Source organism: Periophthalmus magnuspinnatus, chromosome 9 (assembly GCF_009829125.3).
Source record: "Periophthalmus magnuspinnatus isolate fPerMag1 chromosome 9, fPerMag1.2.pri, whole genome shotgun sequence".
Lineage (NCBI taxonomy): Eukaryota > Metazoa > Chordata > Actinopteri > Gobiiformes > Gobiidae > Periophthalmus > Periophthalmus magnuspinnatus.
The window spans coordinates 25,424,225-25,442,143 of NC_047134.1; the positions used below are offsets into that span (position 1 = coordinate 25,424,225).

General features: G+C 40.8%; 2 protein-coding genes across 4 annotated transcripts in view; both read left to right on the forward strand.

Annotated features, from left to right (window-relative positions):
- The first annotated feature begins 897 nt into the window (after positions 1–897).
- Positions 898–4,744, forward strand: selenop (selenoprotein P). 2 transcript variants are annotated; one of them, XM_055224388.1, is made up of 5 exons: positions 898–985; positions 1,467–1,696; positions 1,998–2,210; positions 2,287–2,404; positions 2,605–4,744. In XM_055224388.1, exons 2-5 carry the CDS (start codon positions 1,494–1,496, stop codon positions 3,010–3,012), a joined length of 942 nt encoding a protein of 313 aa, XP_055080363.1. In that variant the 5' UTR covers positions 898–985; positions 1,467–1,493; the 3' UTR covers positions 3,013–4,744. The 2 variants fall into 2 exon arrangements, with proteins under 2 accessions (XP_055080363.1, XP_055080364.1); XM_055224389.1 differs by having other exon boundaries at positions 926–985; positions 1,464–1,696.
- An 8,534-nt stretch (positions 4,745–13,278) lies between these two features.
- The window catches only part of znrf3 (zinc and ring finger 3), a 109,494-nt gene continuing 104,853 nt past the window's right edge, over positions 13,279–17,919 (forward strand). The window contains exon 1 of one of the 2 annotated variants that reach the window (XM_033972233.2): positions 13,279–13,713. In XM_033972233.2, the coding sequence (XP_033828124.1) occupies positions 13,483–13,713 (231 nt within the window). In that variant the 5' untranslated portion in view covers positions 13,279–13,482. The remainder of the gene's footprint in view (positions 13,714–17,919) is intronic. The other variant, XM_033972234.2, reaches the window with a different exon arrangement.

Consider the following 17,919-nt stretch of genomic DNA (forward strand, 5'->3'; position numbering starts at 1 on the left):
TTTTTCTGAATATTTTTCGCAGCGTGAAATATCATGAGTGTGGCGTGAGAGCATGTGAAGACGCTCAAATGCGTGATTTAGTCTCACGCCGAATGTGTGAGAACTGACAGCCCTGGAGTCTGAAATCTTGACTTGCATTGACAGTGCAACCACAGAGTTACCTCGAAAGCTTGCGTTATGCAAGAACCATTCAAACCAATGCATTTAATCAGTCATTGACTTTTGAACATTGCCACATATGTTATAAATGCTTAATGAGATGTTATGTCAGTGTGCCATTACCATTATAAATACTGTAAATAAGTAACTCTAGTCTAGCTCGTCTCTACTGCAGGCACTACAAAGTTGCTGCGTAAACTAAAATAGCCCTCTGATCATGTCAGGTCAGCTGTCCGTCCAGCTGTTGCATAGTCACACTGACAAAGTGGGTCATTTTTTAATGGCAGACTTAAAGGTACACTGTGCTGGTGGAGCGTCTGCCACCTGTTTCCTTTACCTGTGAAGTTCCACTGTATTGCATTAAAAGTATCTATCTTGCATCTATTCACTTACATGTGTTTTATTGCTCAAAAATACCTTGAAGAACATACAGTCTTACAGCTAGCAGGGTCCCTTATATCCACAGATCTGACCTGTAACTTTGTTTGGTGGTTTAACTGTTTTGTTTTGTTTTATTTATTTATTTATTTTATTTTTATTTTATTTTTATTTTTTCAATTTGAGCAACACTATAATTAAATATGCTGGACTCTACTGAATTTAAACGCTACTTGTTTATTTCCTTATTTTAACCCGTGTACTTCTGCAGTGATGTTTCAAACGTCTTAAACTGTTGGGATCAGCAGTTAGCCCAGACTGAACTTTGTCCTCCTTCCTGACAGCACAACAACAGGGGCAGGCTATAAAAGGGGAGCGCTGAGGAAGAGACTTGTTTTTGTTCGAGCAGTTGCAGCAGCATAGAAGACAGAAGACATCTTTTACAGGGGTGAGTTCTTGCACAACGCCTCAAATCTCATCTTTTGGACTTTTCTGGTTAAAGAATAAACAAAATTGACAGGAGTTGCTTGTTAGAAAGTGTTTAATATGCAAATAAATAAATAGCCTTTCTAGCTATACGTCATAGCACCAGATTTTCACGTATGTTTATTGACTACTGGACCGTGGATAAAGAATTGATGCATGCATACAACTGTTTTCATCAGATTTTTTTCTTCTGTTGCACATTTATACTCACAAACTTTTTATCATTAAATTGTATAGTTGACTTGACACAACACATATTGTCACTGACTTTTGCAACTTTGTTAAAAACTTTAAAACTGAGCTAGAGATGCAACCAGAAAAAAATGTGTAAACCTTTTGTTGACCTTTTGTACCATCATGCGACCAATCCCTGTTTTTCTCTCCTCCCACCTTCTCTTCTTTCATTCTCCAAATGTCCCTGCCCTTTTCTTTGTGGTCAGCAGATTGGGTGTGTAAAGGCAAAGCGGGGGATGTGGGCGTGGCTAAGCCTGCTCCTCGCGCTCGGCGCGCTCCATGGGGGCGGGGCTGAGAGCGAGGGAGGGGGGCCGCGCTGCCAGACGCCCCCCTCCTGGAAGATCGGAGAGGTGGAGCCCATGAAGGAGGCCATGGGCAAAGTGACTGTGGTGGCACTGTTCCAGGCCAGCTGACTGTTCTGCCTGGTGCAGGCTGGCAGGTACACACCGTGTCCTTTGTTATCTTAATGCTGCTGGATAAGGGCATGTAAGAGCAGTTACAGGTGCAAGTTAATGCAAGTAAAAGGGACACAAAAGCCAAGCCAAATTGTGCAATACAGAACATGCAGGCAATACGTTTTTAAACCTTTTTCTAAAGTTCAAGTCTCTTATTTCTAGAAAAGGATTTATGAGTAACACTTATAGTTACAATGGGGTAGTATTCTTTTAAGACATTTCCCTTTGATATTGCATAGTTAATAACAGACATAAAAGTCTTATTTTTCATTCTCCTTTTCTTAGAATGGACAGCCTGCGCCAGAAACTGGAGAGTCAGGGGCTTAAGAATATAGTGTACATGGTCATCAACCACCAGGGGGCGCAAGCACAGCGCCTTCACACCCTTCTGGCAGAGAAACTGTCAGCAGACATCACACTGTACAAACAGGCAGAGGACCAACCTGACGTGTGGACCACTCTGAATGGAGAGAAGGACGACTTCTTCATCTATGACAGGTCAGATGTGCAGAGCAGAGATATAATAAAGATAATACATTTTATATTAAATGTTTGTAATTCTTTTTTCCATCAGATGTGGGCGTTTGACCCAGCACATTTCACTTCCATACTCCATCATTGGACAGGGTTATGTTGAGAAAGCTATTCGAGACACCTACTGCACACGCATCTGTGGAGACTGCACTCATGAGGTAATAGAAGTACTACACTAGCATAAGTACTACACTAGCTTCATGGACCAAACTCGCCTCATGTCATGTTTTCATAACTAATAATTTAAAGGGGAGATATTTATGCAAACTAAGCACAGCAAAAGAAAGAAAGAAAAAATTGAAATAAACACAAGTAAATAAATAAAGTAACTATGCACTTAATTCTTTTTCAAACTCAGAGCTCAGACATCCCAGAGGAGTGCAGAGCGAGTCCAACTGAGGCTCAGCCGGACACCGAGGCTGTCCCAGCTGCTGACCCACAACCAGTACACCCCGGGCATCACCACGGGCATCACCACGGGCACCATCATGGGCACCATCATGGTCACCACCACCCTCCTCCCTTGGGTCGCCATGACGGGCATGAGCAGCACCATGGCAACCAACAGCAAGTTAGCCAGCCCAACCAACAGGAAGTTAGCCAGCCCAACCAACAGGAAGTTAGCCAGCCCAACCAACAGGAAGTTAGCCTGCACAACCAGCAGGAAGTTAGCAGGCATAACCAACAGGAAGTTATCCAGCAGGGTCAGAGTGATTTCGACCTTAGCCAGATGCAGCAGGTGGCACAGGTCATGCACAGACCTTGAGCTGTAGAGAAAGCCAAATGAAAGTCCAAACACAGCTGACAGTGGACAGCCGATTCTGACAACCAGGCTGCTCCCAAAACCAGCTGATGTTGACACTGACGGAGGCTGTTTGGCGAGGGTGGCACCGGGGTTGAGAAGCAGGAGCCTGTGGGCCTGTGACACTGTGAGGATGCCCTTCCGGCTTCCTGACGGTGACACGGGCTAACGGCAAACGGAGAGTTCAACGCTGTCACAGAGAACTGACAGTGACGAGCGCCCCCTGCTGACTGACCACAGCCACAGCCAGCAGCCCCCTGAGCCTGACCCCCACATGTGCAGAGCTGAGAATGACAGCACATGTAAATTAGCTGCAAAGTCAAGCTAATTTTTTACACCAGCTCTGAGCATTGTGGGTCATTATGGCTCATTTTACCAACTAGTATTACTCTGAGAGAGGAGGGAGGGCCTCGCAAACAATAAAACATCTTCAGAAGAGGTATGACTTTACAATAACCAAACTAGAATTAGTTACTGAAGAACTCCAATTACACTATTATTGTCAATTAACCGTATATACAACACAAGAAAAAGTACAAATAGGAGGAGTGTTATAGTCTAATTGGTTTGTAGCTAAAGAAAAATCCAATTCGATCAACTTTAAAAGACAAGTGGCTTCTTCAGTTCTGGTCAGATTTCTGGTGGACACTGCCTTATCTGAAGGGAAGAGCTAACTACACTGAAACAAACAGACCTATTGTTTACAGTTTCTGTTTGTTAGCTCCAAATAACCATTAGGGGCCTGAATGATTATGCAAAATATTACTCACTGCTTCCACATAGTGTAGTTCAATAGATCTATCTAACAAACAGAAATTGTAAAAAGTAGGTGTGTTAGTTTCAGTGTAGTTCGCTCCTCCCTTTAGACAGATATAAGGCAGTGTCCACCAGCAATCTGACCAGAATTGAAGAAGCTGCTTGGATGACTGAGGGATTACAGAGATATGTTTCTAATTGGTTTGATAAAAATAACATGTGTGGGTGTAAACAAGTTTAAACATCTCCTTAGACTTAGCAGTATACAGTCCCCCATTATATTATAGGAGGCTTATTGTAAAATGATACTAAATGAAAGTAAATACCATCTGGCGTTCCTCCAATCCTTTCTCAGCAGTGTAACGTCTTATTGTCATGTTCAGTGGTTAGGTTTTTCCATATTACTCCCTCCTTCGTTTATGAAGGTAGATGCAGAAACTACGCTCTAGTGGCATCTGTCTGAAATTTGGAAGGAGGAAGCGGAGATACTTAAAACATGAACGTGGTCAATTTTTTAAAATGTTATCGATTTGAAGGAGTTTTTCAAAGTCAAATGTGTGAATTTTAAGACGTATACCAAGTGACACAGGCATTATAAAGCAAAATTGAAATCAGATCATACGTGTGTTATGTCACATCTTGCATTCGTCACCTGCATTCCTTGTCTTTTTGAGTATCTTTTAGTTTTTTATAGCAGTTTGCACTCATTTATAACGCGTTCTTTCAAGAGATCAAAATACATGAAGACTCCAGCGTATGGCGAAGTTGAAGGAAAAGTTTGGAGTTATATAAAGTTGGAATACTTTCTGTGCTTTATGATGATTTGTGGGGAAAGACCCAATTAGTCACCCTGAAAATCTGATGTCTGTGCAGAAAAGTGTTTTGTGTGAAAATCAAAGCAGGAAATGTTGAGTTGAATAAAGTGCTGGAGGAATTCTAACTGTGTCTTCTTTTGTTCTGTTGTCGTATATTTAAACTAATGGAAGGATAACAAAGATGCTCTGCACTCAGTGATATATGAAAAATGCATCTTATAGACAGACCTTAAAAATATTACCATTGTTGTTTGGGAGATTTTATGGTTCTCGGCTGGCCTGGATATGCCTTGGGGTCCCACCAGAGGAGCTGGAGGAAGTGTCTGAGGTGAGGGAAGTTTGTGAGTCCCTGCTTGGACTGCTGCTGCTGCTGGGACCCAGCCCTGGATAAGCAAAAGAAAATGGATGGATAAATGTTTTGGAGATATGCAAAAATAATAACAACAGTAACAACAACAACAACAACAACAACAACAACAACAACAATAATAATAATAATAATAATAATAATAATAATAATAATAATAATAATAATAATAATAATAATGATGATGATGATGATGATGATAATAATAATAACAATAATAATAAAAATGGTAAGAAGAAGAAGAAGAAGAAGAAGGAAGAAAATATCGTCTATACTAAAATATATACATGCAGAATTTGCAGAATGAAAAACAAATATAATACAGACTTTTACAATACAATGCGAGCGTAAAAACAAGAGTAAATTTATACTTTATATTTTCCATCCGTTTTGAGAGAAATTACAGTTAAACAAAATAAAAGAAACACAGCTAATCTTGTGTTTTATGTCAGATACGGACATCTGACTTCCTCAAAAACGTTATGACCACCCCTGGTCAGTAGAGGGCGCAAGTTACCAACTCTGTTCCGTTGTTGTCTTACATCAAATGGATCCTTTGTGAGTATTTCATACTTTAGTTTAATTTAATCCAAACAAAACCCGGAATATGAAATGGAAGATGTGTTAACCTAGCATTACAGCCCTCTGAAGCGCACTCTCTGTCAATACACTAGTAGTTTTAGGATACTTTAGACCAGTGGAAGGTAAGAGTGAAGTACTGTACTTAGCTAGGCCCTATCTGTACTTTACTTAAGTAGTATTTACAGTTGATACTTTTTACTTTTATTCCACTACATTTGAGAGCAGGTATCTGTACTTTCTACTCCACTACATTTTTGAACAGGACTGAAAAGTTATAAGCACTTTTCATGTGATTTGAGGGATTATTTTTATAATTTTACCCAGTAGCCAAGCCTATTCTCTTATGTTGTATAGCATTGTATTATAGTCTATTGTAATGATCTGATGTTTTGTGTTTAGTTCAGAGTTATTTTATTCTTGTTCTTGTTTATGTGTTATTGTTAATATAACTCAGGGGAGTCAAACATATTTTCACCGGGGGCTACATTAGCAAAATAGCTGCCTTCAAAGGGCCGGATGTAAAATAAATCTAACTACTTTTTTAACTTGTTAATTAACAGTTTCTGTATTTATTACTTGTTCAAGTTACAAATATTACATATAAATTTGCCTAGATGTAAAAATGTGGCTGTATAACTGCGTGTCTCCTGAAAAAATTACATTTTAAGACCATCATACCTTTGAGTTTACCCTGTCGAGGGTGAAATTATGTGGAGGGCTGCATTTGGCCCCCGGGCCTTGAATTTGACATATGTGATGTAACTGCTTTTGTATGTGACACTTGATTGCGATGACGACAAGTTGACCTGAAGTTTCTATTGGTCAGTTACTGGTCTGTTTTTAGGAGACTGGCTCTAGAGAGTTGAGATTGCTGTTGTTTTGCTCTTGTTTTGGCGTGGGTTGCGTCCTATAATAGCCCTTGCATTCAGAAAAGAAACAACCAGAAGAAATTTGGCATGTTTCCTTCCACCAGAACCAGAACCAATGGGAGAAGTTATGGTGATTGGATTATTCTGACTTTGAGATCTTTGAATATGTCCAGGTACCAGATTATGTGGAGTAGAAAGTACCCCTTTTTTTGGCTTAGTCCCTTGGGTCGTTCCATTCTCAGCTTCCTTTCCCCTGGGAATCTACCTGTTGTTTCAAGCCTCAGACGTACAGGTGCCTGCTTTCTAAAGGCTGCTGTCTGCTCTTCTCACTCCCCCTTTTCTTGTGCCCCTCCTCCTCTATCCCCCTGTTCCTCGCGGCCGCAACTCTAGACCTGCACTGAACTGAATACCTCCCTCTGGTCTGGGGGCACTTCAAAGCCAACTCTCACTCCTCCAGCCACATCTGAGGGGGCTGTCCCAAAACCACCAGCCCCTGACTTCAGAGCTGGAAAGGTTTTCTCAACATCTACTGGAAACCCATTAACATTTTTTTTTTTATGTTAATGAATGGATGAATAAATAAACAGGCACTGATATAAGCCTATAACTCTGTTCCCTTATGTGTAACATGTTTGTGGAGCCAGGTCGCGGGGGCAGCAGTCTAAGCAGGGACTCCCAGACTTCCCTCATCCCAGACACTTCCTCCAGCTCTTCCAGTGGGACCTCAAGGCATTCCTGGGCCTACATACATAGTCCTTGTAGCGTGTCCTAGGTCTTCCCCAAAGTCTCATTCCATTTGTGTATCCCCAGAACACCTTCCCAAGGAGGCCTTCAGGAAGTACCCAGAACAGATGCCCGAGCCACCTCAGCTGCTCCTCTCCACGTGGAGGAGTAGCAGCTCTAGTCCGAGCTCCTCACACTATCTCTAAGGGAGTGCCTAGCAACCCTGCAGAGGATCTACCATCTTATTTCTTAACATTTCTTTGATTGCTAAGCAATACATAGAAAAATATGCATCCTTAAATGAGTTTGACTCTGCACAAACCTGTTGGCTGCTAATACAGGACTTACTTTTATGTATGATAACCATTACTGTACAGGCTCAATAATAAAATGTTTATGTGTCAGTTTAGTTGCTCTGCTCATAGGCACATAAACAGGAATGTTCTACAAAGATGGGACATGTAAAGATACTTACTACTTTAATCACTTGATCTATCAGCCTGCCCCACTCTCAGGAGAGATAGACCACAATTCACTCACAGATTTTCTGCTGCATATATTTAGGGACACTTTAGCTTCGATAAAACAGTGCTAGGTTAAATACAGGAATATTTAAAACCAGATCGACTTGCTGCACCAGAACTGAGATGGGCAAAAGGGCTTTTGGCTGTTTTACCTAATAAAATTTAATATATTTCACAATCAAGAAAAACTGGATACTTTGGTGGCACAATTTCATTTTAGTAATCTGGTAACGGACTTTTATACTCACACCTGCACCTGTTTTTAATGTTTTATATAAAGTTTTGTTTTTTATTTGTATTGTATTTTGACCAAGGCACCCATGAAAAAGACAGTCTCAGTGATCTCATTGGGTATAAAGATAAAAACAGAAGAAAGAAAGATTGAAAGAATGCATACATTTTTGTTTGTGACTGAGTAAGGTATCTCTCCTTGTCTCTCGTTAATATCTGCGGCAGAGTGTTGATGTTTTGTTATTAAAAGCCTGTCCTTTATCCCTCCCTGGCATTTCCCCTTGGCTTTTTACTGCCCCTCGTTTCATGAGACTTTCCGACTGGAGGCTGGGCCATGACATCATCCCAAACATGCAATGGAGCTACTGCTGGGAGCTTGGGAGTCAGGGGAGCACCTACACTGTGTCATCATGAGGAAAGCATCTCCAACAATCCCGGGTACTGAGGGGCCCCTAATTGGTTTATGTAATCATACGCCAGGGTAACGCTCAGCTCTGAATGTAAACGGGCCCGACCCCTCCCCTCCTCATCATCTCTCTCTTCATTAAAACATAACGTCAGCGCTGTGCCAACAAAGGAACACTTCAGCTGGGTACACAGTGGCACTCTCAACAAACACAACTAAATGCCATGTTCCCTTTGGGTATTATTAGAAACATATAGCTGTCCACGTTAGTAAGTTATGGATTTTGAGTCAGTTAAGGACAGATTGGTGGAGCAGCAGTGGGTTTTGTGCGATAGAACTATGCAAAAGTGAACTATAGAAATCAATATTGACGTGCGTCTGTGTGCAAACAAGGGTGCATTCATTAGCTTGGTATATAATGTCAGTGAATTATGAATTATGAAGTTTTGCTTAAAAGTGCTATGGTTATCTTCTCAGGCCTATTTCAACACTGAAGACCAAAGAATTGAGCTGTGGTGGATGAATGAAGTGCTCAATTTTGTTACTTAAGTAAAATTACAGATACAGTGGCAAAAAGTTACTCAAGTAAAAGTATCACATGAAAAAATCGACTTAAGTAAAGTATTAAAGTGTCTGTTTAAAATAGTAAAAGTATTCCACACAGATCAATTTCTTAATTGTTCTTATGAATTGTGCGTGTTTATCTTTGTTTTGCTCAAAGCCGATGCTTGTACTCAAAAACTTTAGTCAGGATGTTACCACAGACATGGTAAAACTAAACCTTCAAATCATATGAAAAGTACTTTATACTTTTCATTCCTGTTAAAACTGTAGTGAAGTAGAAAGTACAGATACCTGCTCTCAAATGTAGTGAAGATAAAAGTAAAAAGTATCCACTGTAAATTCTATTTAAGTACAGTACTACACTACTTGTATTCTGATACCTTCCACTGCTGGAGCTGATGAAATCATCCAACTGGCAGGTGACATATGTGAGATAGAAGGGTTTAACAGTGTTATTATGGTGTTAACAGTGTTACATTTGCATTACTCTCAGACATGCATTCGATGTTTCCATTTTTAGCTTTTTGTAATATTGTTCTTCGTGTCCATAATCTACAGGGGAAATGTGTCAAAACTTTGGTCTCAAGTCCCAGTCAAGTCTCAAGTCTGATACGTTTAGATCTTTGAAGTTTTTGTACCAGTTTACACCAGTGTTAAATAAATCCATCAGAAATGAGACGGGTTATTGGTGCACAAAGACTGTCCTATTCACTGCTCACATTAGTCAGTGTGTTTCTTCACTAAGACTCCTCAGATTCTCTTTAATAAATTACAGTTTAGAGCAGAAATCCATAATTATAAAACCAGACGTGCTTCTGGCAACACATTTATGTTAACAAAAGTAATTACCTGTTACATTAGAAAGTCTTTCAATTACAGAGGAAAGTATTAATGGAATCTGCTTCAACATTTAACAATATTAGAAAACAATTTTAGATTTAATTTTAGATTTTATTGATTGAAGATTTTATAAAACGGAACTCCTTAAATTATGTTTTTTTTAAATGAAATTATGCTAATTATGTGAACTTCTGTATGTTTTGTATTGTATTTTGTAATTGTTTGGGTGTGCAGGAAGAATAGTTATGCTGTTGCTAATGTGGATCCAAATAAATAAATCTAAAAGAAAAATAAAATTGACTGAACACAGCATTTTTGCAGTTATGATTTTTGTAAATTGTTCTGCTTAAAAAGTCCTGTTAGCAAATAGAAAAGTGTAATAGACCCACAGACTATGGGTTGTTCATCTTTACAGGTTACGGTACTGTTACTGAAATCTAACTTTCAAGTATCAGTCATAGGGCTCAGGTCCAAGCTCAGTCCCAAGTCTTGGTCCATTTTCTCTCAAATCCTCAAAATAGTGACTCAAGTCTGACTCGACCTGCAAATCCACACTACTACTATGTACAGGCTGTAGTATTTTCTGTGCTGTATCACACATATGGCAGCTGAAACTTGTCAATACAACAGCAGCTTGGACTTCAGGACATGGAGGGATGGAAAGTGCTTCAAGAAGATCCACAGCTGCTGTCCACATGAGCCACGGGGCCAAAGATGAAGATCCCGTCAGGAACAAAGGCGCACAATGCATACAGTTACTCAAGATTCAAGATTGTATTGTCATTATCCTAGAAAACAACAAAATGACGTTTAGAGCATCAAACACTGCAGACTTTTGCTGTAAAGTGCAGTCACGTTCATTTAAAACCATTTGAGGTGCAGCTGTGATGTTAAAACTAGGAGCTTCCAGTAGAGGGCACTCTAACCACAAAGCTGTTTAAAGACCTATTTGTGAGGATTAATCACTTATCATTTATAATCAGGGGTTGCCACAAACATTTCTACTTCATGGTCTGTGGAGACGTATTTTGAATATGAGCCACTTAGGATTAGAATTTTAGGAGCCAGAGGGAAAAGCTGTTTTATGATAAGGGATTGTCCAAAACTGATTTTTGAGCCAATATTTTGTCTTGCTGCTGTGGCCTGTAACTGATAAACTATTTGATTTGAAAATCCATATGAAAGGCCACAAAAAGATGCAACGTTTTGTAAAAGATAATAACAAAATCAATGTATTTGGGATTTTAAATGATTTGTTATTATTAAATCTTGTAATGATCTGATATTTTGTGTTTAGAGTTGACACCTTTTGTTGTTCTTGTAGCTGTTTATGTGTTGTTGTCATAGACTGTATAAAGAAATGGACAAAGTGAGTGTGACGTCACCCATAAAGTTCACCTCCAGTCAAATGAAGCTCATTGAGGCTAGCGGTTATAGAGGTGAATTCTGACCGTGAGTATCATAGCAACCAAAGAACCAATCTGGAGTGAGGCTGTTGAAGGTAACGCCCCTTCCTGCCTGCACCGCTGGCTTAGCAGGGAGCGCTTAGCAACACTGTCAATCAAACCTGTTGCTAACGTTGGCGGGAGGGACCTCAGGGAAAGAGGGCACCTGATTTGTCTCTTATTAATGTTCATATCTTGATTGATGGACACAATAGCAAAATAATAACACCAGGATAATAACACCAGGATAATGTAGAGCGGGTTAATACGAGCATTTTAAGACCAAAATGGCGAGACTCACTGTAGCAGTTACACACAGAGGAGTGACAATTTCTCAATGTAGAGTGAATTGGAGCCAGAGTCAATGGAGCCGGAAGTGCACCCATGATCACATTCTATTTGAAACGCGGCGTCTAGCAGGTTATTTATATCCATTTTTATATACAGTCCATGGTTGTGATGCATTTGAAATGACAAAGAGAGTGTGTTTTTAACCACAGAGAAGTGACACAGCTGTAGAACATGTGGAGTCTGTGAGAGTAAACTGGAGTGAGACACAGAGTAATCAGTGTCATTGTGAAGGTGCTGAGGATCTCTGAAGGCTTCTCTGTGACATGAGTCTAACACATGTGGACCATCAGAACACTTTCCTATGAACCGCTGCATTCTTCACCTTCAGGATCACAGGGCCCCACAGCTGACGGCAAGATGCTCCGTTTGGTGGATTCTTATGCATGAGTGAATGAAGGAAGACAGTTACCATGGCGATTAACTGTTTAAAACAAATATTGTATAATTTAAATGGAAAAAAGTCCTCAGAATGTTGACTATAACAGGGAGCTGAAATCTCAAGCTCAAAGGTTTTCTTTTACAAACAAATCAAATTATTTCTCTCAAAAATGTGACCAGATAAATAACAGAGCAGTGAGTCAGAGGCTGTATCAATGTGGATGATAAAGTCTTCAGAGTTTGGTGGACATTTTGGGTAGGCCTATACTTAAAAGAGCTATGCTTAGCTCGTCCGGCCTGTTTCTTTAACACAGTTACTTTGAAGATCAAAGACTAGCAGAATTGCGATGCATCTGTCTGAAAGCTCAAATATTCAAACCATCCAGTCGACATGTCCCATATTTCCAAATAGCTGCGTTTTACACATTCACAGAGGATCTGTCCTGCTGAGGTGGAAAGACAAAAAACATGATACAAACACTCACAATTTCAACTGCATAACATTCAGTCATTCTTCATTTTAACTGCGTCATTACCACTTTGTACAGAGTACTGTGAAAATATGTATTGGCACTTTTACTTAAGTAATGTGGCATTGATATCAGATGTGTTTAAATGTGAAGTTAATGTTTCCTTCAACATGAGCTGTAGATGACTGATGATATTTTTCAGAAACTTAAAAATGATTAGACTATAGATGAATGTGCCATCACCACCTGTTGATCCTGTTTTACACTTATTGTAAACAACTGTAATAATACAGTGAAGAAGAACATCATGATCACATGTTTATGGTTCATTTCTGACAGTAACTGTTCAGGGAATCCAAATGAAATAAACATGTTACTTTACATATGAACAGTCAAACAACAGCCTGTGCTGTTATGTGCACTGAAAACAAATCAAAAGAATGCTTCAAATATAATGTGCACAAATGCCCATCTTCTGGGCTTTAAGTTAAACAGTGGAGTGTCCTGAAGAGGGTAGTGTTTGTTTTAAGGTGGTATTGCAGCTACACACAGGTAGAAGCGAGGGAAGAGCCTCTCCAGTGTCATGTGACTACTGCGGTTGATCATCAACTTCACAAATCTGAACAAACTTCACTCTTTGTGTTTTTCCCACCCATAAATGTATTGGTGGCTGCTCCGTGTTGCGCGCGGTGCCTCCTTAACTGAGTGCTGGTACTTCAGAGAGGGGAGTGCAAAGGAGAGGGTCAGAAAGATTGGTGGGTGGGGATAGAACCCTTTTGGGAGAGGGAGAGAAAAAAAAACTTTAAAAAATCACGTGTTTGCAGATCAAAGGAGATCCGCTTTGTAGAGACAGGGGAGGGGGGGTGAGAAAGAACGAGGGAACGAGGGAGGGAGGAAGAGCGAGCGAGCGAGCGAGCGAGAGAGAGGCAGCGCTGGCGAGCAAAGTAATTGACAAGGCTCGCAGTGGTGAAATAAACACGCTTCAGACCGGGCTGTGCGCTTACTGCACAGTTATTACGCTTCGGACGCAGAGACGCGAATTCAGTTACCGTCAACCCGCTTCATTAATCCGTGTGAAATTATGTCCCGTTCGGCGCAGATCCAGCCGGCAAGATGATGACTCTACCGCGGAGAGGCTTGGATCGTGTAGCCGACTCGCTGCTCCTGGTGTCCCTGGTGCTCGCCTCCGCTCTCGGTAGCGCTCTCTCCAAGGATACCGCCTTTGTGGAAGTGGTTCTGTTCGAGTCCAGTCCCAATGGAGACTATACAACCTACACGACGGGCTTGCAGGGGCGCTTCTCCCGAGCCGGAGCCACTATCAGCGCGGAGGGGGAGATCGTTCAAGTACGTGAAACTACCTTTTCTCCTCACCGCGCTCGTTGGAAGCGGCGTTAGGCTTCCCATTTCCACAGTTTACCCCGGTTAAGCTTGTAAAACTTTTCCGCTGTGCGTTTTGGGGGCTGACAGGAGTTGTGTATGCTACGTGGTGGCGTGTACGCGAGAGGATGGTGTCCGTTCGAGCATATGCGGTCACAAGATGGCTCCTATCTGCTGGAATTCATTCACGGGAGAAACATGGTCCTGCAGGTTGTTTAGTTGAAGCATGTTCCAAACTTTTGCAGCAGTTTAGCGCCGATTCGTGCATTTATCTGCGTATTCTAGGGGAAACTCAACCTCTTCCCTTGCAGCAAAGTTGGTAAACTTTGACGTAGCGCGTTGCTGGTTATATCACTCGCGGTAAAAGCTGCGTGATACTGTGCGCTCCTGAGTGTTTCGCATGTTGTTTGTTGGTGCCAGGGAGATATCCAGACCTATCAGTGATCCTTTTGACATCAGATGCGCAAATGTTGGCGTTTTATTGAACGGAGGAGCGTGTGAACTAACCACACGTCCCGCCGTCTGCTGTCCCGTCCCGTGTGCTGCTATAGGGTCCCGTGTGTGCGTGCTTGGACAACCTGTGTGCGTAAAGAACAGATTTACACGCTCTTTTCTTTCTTTTTTTTTGGGTGAAAGACTTTGGGTTTTATTTATCCAATTGTAAACTAGCATTGCGCATGGTGAAAGTGGTTACTCTTAACTTAATTTGTGAGGTTTGTGCTCTGTAGAGGCCAGTTTTTACGCATCACAGTTAGGCCTAGTCTATCCATGTGTGGTACAGCTTCTTATTGACCTCACAACCTGCATCCATAGTGTTTTCTACATGCATTATATTCATTTACACTTGGTTCCTGTTGGACAAATAGGCCTACTCTGTCCATTCAGAACCAGCATGCAAGTGGATCTGATATGTGATGTGCGTTGTTGGGAGTCATATGACCATGCTATGTGGTGATATCTAATAAGTCTTTGCAAATATTTGATTTTATTTGAAATCGCAAGTAGCCTACACTAGAAAATAGAGAGTGTTGACTTGTTGAATATTTGAGAAACTGTCAAGAGACCAGACAGAAACTCACCATGCAAAGGTGGCCCAAGTTAATCTGCACATGCAACGCTGCTCTACCGAACAACAAATCTATAACATACCATTTTTATTTGTAGATTATGCTGTTCAAGTAGTGAAATTTGTCCTTCACAGTTGACCTATCCATCAATTTAGAGCCTCAGGGAAACTTGTCAGGAGTAGGCGGGACCCATCTCCAGAATCTAGAGCCAGGATCTTGGTCAGGATTACATAGATGGAAGCTTAGCCTATTGTGCATGTTTTGGGGAGGATGGGGGATAATAGAGTATTCACCCAGACATGGAAAGAACATGCAAACTCTGCACAGAAACCTGCACAGGACTTTCTTGCTTTGCTAAACTCTCAACCACCTAACTAGCATTTTAAGAGGTACTACAATAGAACAATCCTTTCTTGTAAAGTTCACTGAATACTTTGTGGATTCTTGGAACTTATTTTCATTCCATGTTGGCACATTTTTCACTCAGAAACTTGTGGTCCACTTAGAACAAAAAGGGGCATCACAGAAGGGATACTCAAGCTCCTATGTTAGTGCCATTTGGCGCCACACACAAACCACAACGAAATGCCGGACCTCAGCTTTACATCGCAGACCACATCTATTTAAGTTTGCTTTCTCTACTACCATTGCCAGCATATCCCAGCAGGGCACACTGCATCCTGTTTTTACAAAATTTTGAAATCTGAAACGGCATATGAGTGACAACCATACACCGATCACCGTGTAATTTTAAGCTGCTATCAAATTCTCCACTTGCAGATTCTATACTTGTGAAATAACATTGCAGTAATGTGTTGGGAAATGGTTGTGGTGTTGTAATGAGGGTAGTATTACTCTGGAAGTAGGTTCAACACAAATATTGAGGTTCTTGTGAAGTCGCTTGTCCGTGTTGACCTCCGCAGATGACGTTTTGGTGCGTTTTTGGAGTTTCCACGTGTGCAGTCAGTGAGAAGGCGGCTTGATTCAATTTGCTTAAAGTTTATGGGGCTTGGAGGCCTCTATTTGCCTGCTGGAAGAGGGCCTCTCGGGGTTTGCATTACCGCATGTGTACAGTAGTGGTCAGACCTCAGCAGGTATGGGTTCAAATACAGGGGAAAGGGGGGCATGACAGCATTCCTCCACAAAAACCCGAACATGATCACTACGGCGCTACTCCCAACTCTCCTTTGCTAATTCCCCAAAGCCAACAACCGCTTCTTTTTGCGAGTGTGAAAAGCGGCATACTCTAGCAGGCCAAAAATAATAATTTAAGTTGGTTTGCTTTGCACTCTGCTCTAAGGAGGCAATATGGAGACTGATAGAGTACCCGGACAAAACCTCAGGCTGGTCCCTCCTTCGGATGGCTCAGTTACAGGGGCTTTCAGAGTTACCTTACATACTCGACAAGAAATATGGGAGCACATTTGAGTATTTTTAGGATATTTACCTTGGTAGTCCTGTTTTTTATATTTCGTATCTGGCGTAGCTCTTCACCTGTTGTCATTTTTGCAATACTTCCTGAACCTATAAAGTTTTGTCAGTTTATTTTTCTTACACAATAATTATTTTATTTATTGCTTCAGTGATGTTTCCTTTGATGCGTTTGTTGAATGTTATTTTGTTCTAACCGTGGATGCTAACTGATCTTTCACAAGGCCAGGGCAGAAAAACAAACACATCTGTAGCGCAGGCCAGAGACACAATGCAAAGCAGATTTTTTAATACAGCTCCCATTGTTTCGGAGCGCACAGTAGACAATCGCTAACAAATATTTGACACTCATATGTTTTTCGCTAGATTAGACCTTCACCAAGGCACTGGCTCTGTCTTGCGATGCTAAAGCTTGAATGATGATGTTGAATAATTGTGGAAAGCTTGGCTATATGATATGCCTTTTATTTATTTAATTATAGGTCTTTTTATTGCTCAAAAATACCTCGAAAAGCATGCAGGGTTGCCTCTCCGCAGATCTGACCCGTAACTTGGTCAGGGTTACCTTAAGTTGTCTCCATGAAGTTTTCTGTCATTGAGTGTTCCACCGTATGGCATTAAAATATACCTCAGAAGTACCTTGCCGCGTTGTCTCTCCGCAGCTCTTGACCCGTAACTTGGTCATAATTACTTTAGTTGTCTCCAAGAAGTTTACTGTCATACTGTAGAACATTCCAGGCAATGCAACACACATCACCATGGAAACAAACAGGCTGTGGTCCTTGCATTAGAAAAGTTACATAGTGCACCTTTTAAGACTATTACTTAAAAGGTCTAGACTATTACTTAAAAAGCCTATTACTTTAATGCATTGAAATTTGTTCTGTTCTTTTATTCAGAGGTGGGTTGTACTTGGTTACTTGAGTGATATTAAACTACTTTTTGGACTAATTTCAGACACTGTACTTTTGCTTCTACTTGAGTGAAATATTTGACAGTGTGGTAGTGCCGTTTCTGTAAAAGTTTTGGTTATAAATGTGCAAATGGCTCTGAAATTATTTCTACTTTAAAGGGCCCATATTATGCTGTTTTCTGATCTGTTATAATGTTGTTTCCACATCACAAACAGACCTGGAGTTGTGTTTTTTGTTTCATTCACACATGCTTAACACACAAACCCTGCATATTTAGGTTTAGGCGAAGTTCTTCTCTCAACAGAAAACACTCTGTTCCACCTTGTGATGTCATGTGGTGATACAGGAAGTGCTCCACTGTGTTTTTAAACTCCACACCTTCACTAGAATCATTGGATAATCTACTGAACTAGTGGTAAAACGTAGCTGCTATCTTTAAAACTACCATTACATGACATCACAAGGTGGAACAGAGCATTTTGAGGTTTGGAGATGTAAAAAAAAAAATAATAAATGATTGCTCAAACGTGTGAATGAAACAAACCACAACTCCGGGTATGTTTTTGGGGAGATAACAGCATTACAACACAGCTTAGACTTCATAAGAGTCAATTTTGCGTAATATAGGACCTTTAAAGAAACACTATCTCTCCCACCACTATGATTCATACAAGTGGACTTAGAATCTTCTGCCAACTAAGGTCACTCCTCCACAACAGTAGCTTAAGAGTTTGTTAAGCCGCCCGGCCACAGCACAGCAG